Source organism: Rhineura floridana, chromosome 11 (assembly GCF_030035675.1).
Source record: "Rhineura floridana isolate rRhiFlo1 chromosome 11, rRhiFlo1.hap2, whole genome shotgun sequence".
In the NCBI taxonomy this organism is placed as follows: domain Eukaryota; kingdom Metazoa; phylum Chordata; class Lepidosauria; order Squamata; family Rhineuridae; genus Rhineura; species Rhineura floridana.
Window position 1 is genome coordinate 34,212,372 of NC_084490.1, and position 8,130 is coordinate 34,220,501.

The following is an 8,130-nucleotide window of genomic DNA, read 5'->3' on the forward strand; positions in this document are numbered from 1 at the left end:
TTAGTATGGCACAAGAGCAATCTGAAATTGGACCTAAGGCATACCTATGATGCTTTGAAAGCAAATACTTTATTCAGCATACCTTTTGATTCAGGTTTTGTGGTGGAGAAGGCTTAAGGAAAATTAATTCTTCCAAAAGAAATAAATTCAAAAAGACTTTAAATGTACGGCATAGCTGGAGTAACAGTGGATGAATCTTAGGTAAGTAACAATCAATTTCTGGGATTGTCTGGTGATTTCAGTGGTTGGGATGAATCTTACTCAACCACTCCACTGGATATTATTCAGAGCAGCAATCATTTCAGAGGCACAAAATATTCTACTTCTGGCCACTATGTAGATTCTTCTTAAAAATAATGTCTTATACATTAGATCAACCAAGCAGGATTGATGTAATTATGTCACTACTCTCCACTTCTATAGACTGTGACCGAAACAAAGCACCAGTAGGAGTCGTAAAGAGCCGGAACCTGAATATTTGGCTTGGTGTTTGCTTTAAGCAGAATTCAGTGATAACTCAAGGATGTTGGGTACATTCCAGTTGTGCTCCTCCATTTCTAGAAATGCTTTTTTAATACAGCTAGTAGCTCTAGTGCTATTACTGTAAGATATCATTTGGGAGATTTGCCAGTTTTGGGGTCCTCGCCAGAGCTTGGAAAAGTTACTTTTTTGAACTACAACTCCCATCAGCCCCAGCCAGCATGCACTGGCTGGGGCTGATGGGAGTTGTAGTTCAAAAAAGTAACTTTTCCAAGCTCTGCTCCTGACAATGCCATACTTACCACACTCTGCAGCTATCACTGAGGTTATTATTTCTTCTGGGTTATGACTCCTGATTGATGCTAACTTGTATTTGTATGGTGTGGGGATGGGTGTAAATCATGGAAGGTTTATCACAGGCTGAAGAAATAAAAGTTCATTGTAAAAATGAATGTATGGTCTTATGTCAACATAGCACAACTCACCTCCATGGAAAATTAAGTGGGCAGTAATTGTTAGCCACATGTATATAAAAGAATTTGGCATGAATGTGTTGCTGCCTCCACACCATTATCATCCATTCAATCAGGAGTATATTAAGGACACAATCCAAACCCAACACCTTCCTGGATGAGTGAGTGACTGATGTCCAGCTCAGTCGGCTGGTCCCAAGCTCAGTGGGGCTACAATGGTGTAACTTGCTCATCCGGGCTCATTGAGAGATAAACCAGCTTAACTTACCAGCAATCAGCCAGCTGAGCTAACACTGGTGTAATTTATGTTGGCATCAGCCCCCAAAATGGGCATTCCAAGGGAGTGGTGTAGGCCGAGGGAGGATGCTGGATCCTAACTCCATTCAGCTCAGTCATGTGACCTGCAAAACTTGGCTGAACTTTCTGCCCCCAGACTCCATCTCCCTGCCTCACCTGAGATCTGAGAAAGGGCCAAAGGGATTTTTCTTATCAGACTTAAGCATTCTGGGTGATCAGGAAAATGCATATGCCAAATATTCCCAGCTGTGGTGGAAAAAGGCAGCACTCTTTTGCTTTTAAAAATATCTTTCCAATTACTGCTGACAACCACTTTATCCAGAATGCCACACACTAAAGAAGAACATCTTTTCTCAGAGCCCAGGTGCTGACAAACCCAAGCGCTGGAGATAGCAAAGAAGCTGCCTGTGATGCTGCTGCTATTGCAATGATAAGGAATATATTTTTAAAAAATAGTAAAAGAGAAGGGCAGGGAGAGGAGAGGAATGAGCGTGGCCAATGGGAGAAGAAGGATAAAGAGAATGGGGGACAAGCGGTATCAGGCGTCATCAACCAATGTGCATGGGCCTTCCTCAGATGTTCCTCTCATACACAGGCAAGCTGCAGATCAATCTGTTGAGCTATTTTCAGAGTATAAGCCATTGCACATGCTTCCCTCCCACACACACCAATTTCTGCTTATATGGAGGAATGTGATTAATCTGTCTCACACTTAGGGGTTACCTGGCTGCATCTAGGGATGTCCAAGAAATCCAATGAAAATAGAAATGGAAGCAGAAATGGTTCATGTTTGCTTATTCATCCCACATCCAGAACGGAAATCAATCCAGTGAACGCAATCAATATTCATGGCTGCCGTTGTTTTCAGCCCATAAACTATTGTATACATAATCGATTACTGCCCCATTTGCACTGTTTCCTTTGCAATTAAATTAATGGGGTGTAATAACATAACTTAAAAAAATTATGTAAACTTGACATCGGACAGAAAGATAAATAATATAGTTTCAGGCAAAATGCAAACTGTAGCAGAACAGACGCAGTGGTGCATGTGACAAAAATAGGAGAATGATGCATTCATACTCCTCTAGCTGCAACTACCATAACTGCAAAATTCCATGAGCATCTTTCTCCCTCCAGTAAAACAATATCCCTAAAAAAGAATTAAATTACTGTCAATGTGCAGCCCTTTAATGACATCCCAAGTCAGCCCCCTGCAGTAGCCATCTTAATTTGCCTACTGGTAGTTTTCTGAGAAGAGGGCCTGACTGTTACGTCACTCTGCTATTATCGCTGTGTGAGGAAATTAGGAGCCTCCTATCAACTCTCAGCACTCTACCCAAACTACACTTCCCATGATTCTTTGGGGAAACTGTGACTGTTCAAAGTGAAATAATAGATAGCGGAATAAATGTATGTGTGAATGTGGTCTATGACCGGCCATTCCTTCCTTGGTAAATGTATAGACAAAATATGGCTGATGTTTTGTACCTACAAGGACATTTTTTTCCCATGCAAAATCCTTCTAAAGCTACAAGAGGCATTTAGAGAAAGAATATGGCTGTCCCACACTACAAGGGGCAGCCATATTTTTCTCTGTCCAATTGCCAAAGAAGGGATGGAAGATCATGAAGTGTCACTACTTCCTGGATATTTTAAAATGTATTTTCAATGAGCATGGAAAACACTGTGCATTCTAGTTGTTCCAAATAGCTTGAAGTTGTTTTTAGAAAAGACCTCAAGCCACCTAGTAAGTTATTTATGTTAAAAGAACGCAGGTCTTTAAAAGGATGCTTTCTATAAAGTATAGCATAGACCTGGGGAAGAATGGGTCTTGCAAAAGATAGCATGTACAAAAGGGACATGAACTCGCAGAAGACCATTCTGCCTACCCCTAATTAAGATCACAGTAGACAATATGAGCTAGAGAAAAGAATGGTCTGAGTAAGGAAACTACATGTGTACAGGAGCTTACTCTTAAAATGACTTTATAGATTTTATATCTATAATGAACATGTGCTGTTTTTTGAAGGTTGAACTAACAAAGTTGGCTTTGACTGCAAAGGGATTGTCTGAGAAAATTAAATAGAAGGAGAAATTTCATGGGATGATTTCCAGAAAAAGAAAATATGACATCACATCACCACCCTTTCTATACTATGTTGCTCAATAAGACATTCTCCTGTACTGACACAGAATGGAGACTGAACAACCTACAAAATGATTTGCGGCATTTATGTGTCTTCAGCAAAGGAAGGTAACTGATTATTTAAACTCTTAATGTGATTTGACTCAAAATGAGATTTAGTATAAATCAAGGGTAAATCAAGACTCGAGCTCCCATGAGCCCCACCCAGCAAGTTCAGTGAAATTCAGCAGCTGGTTTCCTGGGCATGATCTCAATGAGCAAAATAATATATCAGTGGTATTTCTTTTTTCTTTTCTTCTTTTTAGTACAAAAGTTATTTCATAGAATCAGTTCCCAGAATTATTGTAAAACGGATGGATCTGTCTTTCCCATTCTAATCAAACTTACACAGTGTTGCAGTACTTGCACATCTGGATTCACTATTGGGTAAGTAGCAATCTGTTTCTGGTGGCTTCATTCAGTATACTGCATGTTTCAGGCTGACTCAAATAGAGTAACCAGGACAAGATATCCATGTAAGTAGATACTCTTATCTTCAAGACTCCTGCGTCTTGCACAGTGAAACAAGAAATCAAAGTAAACAATCAGAATTAGGAACATACGAAACTGCTTCACACTGAGTTGGATGGTTGTCTCAGTATTGTCTACAGTGACTGGCCATGGCTCTCCAGGGTTTCAGACAGGAGTCTCTCCCTGCCCTACCTGGAGAAGCCAGGAATTGAATTTGGGACCTTCTGCATGCAAGGTAGATGCTCTAACACTGAGCTATGATCCTTCCCCATTCACTCAAGAGTGCCCCTCTGAATTCCTCTGTTGAAGAAATGTTGCACATTCTTAGGTCACCAGTGAATTAAAAGTAAGACAAACAGACACAAATAACATGCTACATTTTGAGATTCCTTCCTGGACAGACCGTCTAAGAAGGTCTAAAAGAATTTTGATGAGACAAGCAAATACACTAACTCTTTCAGTCCTTCTTAGATGGTTTGTCTAGGTAGGAATCTCAAAGCACACCTTGTTATTTGTTATTTGTGGGTTTACCTAAGGTGTAGTTCACTGGTGACCTAAGGATGTTCAACCCTTCTGATCTCTGAAGAATTCTGCAGCCTATTACATTTTTTTGCCCATGCAAAAGCCTGCAAATATGCCTCGAAATTTCACTCTGAAGAAACTTAAATGTGTGCTGTTATAATACATGTAATGAACATACTTTGTTCCTGTCCCTTTCACAGCTGTATGGTAGGCAGAAATACAACATGATAAAACAACCTCTGAATACCTAGTTTAGGAGAAAGCCCAGCTGTTGTTTTTGTCTTTCATATACAGAAACCTACGTTTGTAAAAGTTGTGATATCTCAAAAATTTCCCCCTCCCAACTTTCTCTCTGTGGTTCTGAATACCTGTTCTTGTACTCATTATAGAACTGATCACTAGGAATCTTCCTTTCACCACTACATTTTGCATAACGCTTTGTGCACACAGTTGGCTTTCCCTAACTTAAGATCACTTGATTTATCCCCCACTCACCATTATATATTAGCATGTTCATTGATACCCCCCCAAAACTACCCCAGTAGTTTTGATGCGCCTATAAATATGAGTACATGAAGATTATTTTTGTGCAGTGTCTTGTCAATGTGAGTGTGGGGTTGCAGATGAGAAATATCTACAGGAGCAATTATTTCATGATAAACACCTTGCCTATTGTTCAGCCATCTTTCACCTTATTACAGTGCATTGCTCACCATAACTACTAAGAGATATGTCCTATCAAAACAATAGAGCTTACTCTCAAGTAAATTGGGTTAGGATTGCAGCCAGGATTTCCTCCTACATTGATGCTTTTATTAGCTATTGCTCAGAATTTACTGCACAGTAAACAAATTCTATTTTTTTCAATTTGCACAGATATTAGGGTTGTTGAACATTTTGAGATGGAAAATCAAACTGTAATAATAGAATTTATACTCTTGGGACTCTCCAGAGATCCACACCTACAAGTGATTTTCTTCTTCTTGTTCCTGATTATTTTTTTGGTAACGCTATTAGGAAACTCAGCAATCATACTGGTGACCAGGACTGAATCTAGCCTTCAGAACCCCATGTTCTTCTTTCTCAGTCATCTAGCTTTTGTTGACATCTGCTATTCATCTGTTATTGTTCCCAAGATGTTGGAAAACATCATAGGAAAACAGAAAACAATTTCCTGGGAAGGATGCATGGCACAGAGTGTCCTCATTTTCCAGGTTGCTGGTGCGGAAGTAGTAATCCTTGCAGCAATGGCTTATGACCGATATGTTGCTATATGTGACCCATTACATTATACCACAATCATGAAAAAAAACATTTGCCGGTATCTCGTGAGTGGAGCCTGGGCTATGGGCTTCTTGTATTCATTGGTGAATGCCCTGCCTTTGTTAAATTTGCATTTCTGCAAAAGCAATATTATTGACAACTTCATCTGTGAGCTTCCTTCAGTCTTGGCCCTGTCTTGCATTCAGACCCTCACCAATTACATTGTTCTTCTTATATCTGTGTTGGTCTTTGGTTTCGGTCCCTTCCTCTTCATACTCATCTCATACACTTACATCATTGCCACCATCTTGAAGATTCGCTCGACGGAAGGCAGGCGAAAAGCCTTCTCCACTTGCAGCTCCCACCTCATTGTGGTGGGATTATTCTACATTGCAGGTTTTTTCCGCTATATGAAGCCAGGTTCAGAATCGTTCATCTATCTGGACAAAGTGATGTCTATCCAGCAGGGTATATTAACACCCATGTTAAACCCAATCATTTACAGCTTGAAAAACAAGGATATCCAAAACGCTCTGGCAAAAAAATTTGGAAAGTGTACGTTTCTTAAATAAAGTTAGGCTCTATTCTCTAGAAAAATCTACAGTACAATAAGTTATGATGTTAATGTTGTATAGATAATCACCATCTTAAGGGCAAAGAAGGAGAGCCAAGGCTTATTTTAAAAAATGTCTTACTTCTCTTAACACTCGAGGTAGACCCTGAAAAACAGAGAGGTGATATAAGATTTGGTCAAAGAAAATAAAAAGGAATAAAGGATTGGATAAAATTTACTTTCAGGGCAGAAAAATGAGAACAATTAACTAATGGGGAATCTGAAAGAGAAAAAAATTTGGAAGGGAAATCTGGGAGGAAGTAAATTTTGTTTATGAAGGTGAATAATGAAATCTATGAGTTATGTAGTCAAATTGTCATTACATGTCATTTACAGAAGAGATATTATATTTTTTGGTTGAAGAACATAGAATGATCAATCTGATTAAGAGTAAGTTCCACAATCCCACACTGCAGGGATGAGGAGCCTGTGGCCCACTATGTAATGTTTGACTCCAACACCCATCAGCCTCAATCAGCATGATGGTCAGTGATGATGAAAGTTGAAGTCTAACATCATCTGGAGTGCCACAGGTCCCCCATTCCTGCTGCAGTGACCAACAATATGTCCCTGGACATTCACAAATAGGATGTAATGTATGTCTGTTAAGTCATTTGATTTTCTACTTCGCTAACCTGTTTTCTATCAAATTGACATATGTGAGAGGAGAAGAGTGGCAACTGAATTTGGTATTCATGGCTTAGATTCCAGTCACTACCTCATACATTATTTGGGTTCCTGGGAAAATCTGTTGCTTCCATCTAGTCTGGCACTGTGAATCCATTCAGTAGCCAACCAGCCAAATGCCTCTACGGAGCTTACTAGCCAGGTTCAAGAACCTATGTCTTGTCTCCAGCGTCAGAGCCACATAGTTAAACTGTCACTGAACATAAGGCCAGGGAAAGGAGGCCTGCGTCCCCCAAGATGGTGGATAATTCTGTCATCTCTGACAATTGGCCATACTGGCTGGGGTAATGTGAAAAATTTGTCTGGAGAGCCACCAGTTCTCCATTCCTGTTATGAGTATAGCTGGGTTGTGAGGTTTTATGTATCTTTTGGTGAGGAAAGCTGAGATAGGTTGTTATGGTATGTGGGACTTTAAAGGTGGGTAGGACATTGTAATCCATATCACCCTCATTCATAAATTTATACTACTTTGTTACAAAGTGTGCATTTAAATATGTATTAAACATACCTTTGAGCATGTTTTCTCTTAAAATATGCATTTCTAAATACATCTTATTGCAAAGTACACATTTCCGAGTGTATTTGATATCAAAGTAAAAACATTATATATATTTTGATACTTTTTTTAAAAAAAGCCACACATTAATCCAGTAGGTGCCATTTGAGACATTTTGCATTGTAATTTGCAAATATATTCTTTAAGCATTTCTGCTACAGTATCCACATATTCTACAGTCATTTAAGTTATGATGGCTAGCTAGCTAGCTAGATGGGGGAAATGCACACCCAACTATTACAACTGACCATTTATATCTGCTTTGAGCACAATCTTTGCAACTTTAGTACTTAGGCAGAGATAGATATGTAGAAAGTTTCCCATTGGAGCTGCCTACGCTCCCTGTTGGTTTAATCATCAGCTATGCCGCCTAACAAGATCAGCCTCAGAAGACCTTCTCTCTATCCCACCAGTCAAAACAGCTAGACTGGGCAGGACCAGAGAGAGGGCTTTTTCAATTGTGGCCCCCACCCTATGGAACTCCCTTCCAAATGATCTCCGCCAGGCCCCCTCTACAATGAGTTTCCGCCGGGCCGTGAAGACGTGGCTCTTCAGGTGGGCCTTTGGGGTGGGCTAGATT

The 8,130-nt window shown here is 39.8% G+C and overlaps 1 protein-coding gene across 1 annotated transcript; it reads left to right on the forward strand.

The window, feature by feature from the left end:
- The first annotated feature begins 5,321 nt into the window (after positions 1–5,321).
- On the forward strand, positions 5,322–6,266 carry LOC133367874 (olfactory receptor 8S1-like). Its single transcript, XM_061591964.1, has one exon. The coding sequence runs from the start codon at positions 5,334–5,336 to the stop codon at positions 6,264–6,266; it is 933 nt and encodes a 310-aa protein (XP_061447948.1). The 5' UTR covers positions 5,322–5,333.
- Positions 6,267–8,130: the final 1,864 nt, after the last annotated feature.

Excerpts from the sequence above, each read along its gene's own strand:
- LOC133367874 (XM_061591964.1), top strand. The coding sequence starts at position 5,334 with ATGGAAAATCAAACTGTAATAATAGAATTTATACTCTTGGGACTCTCC.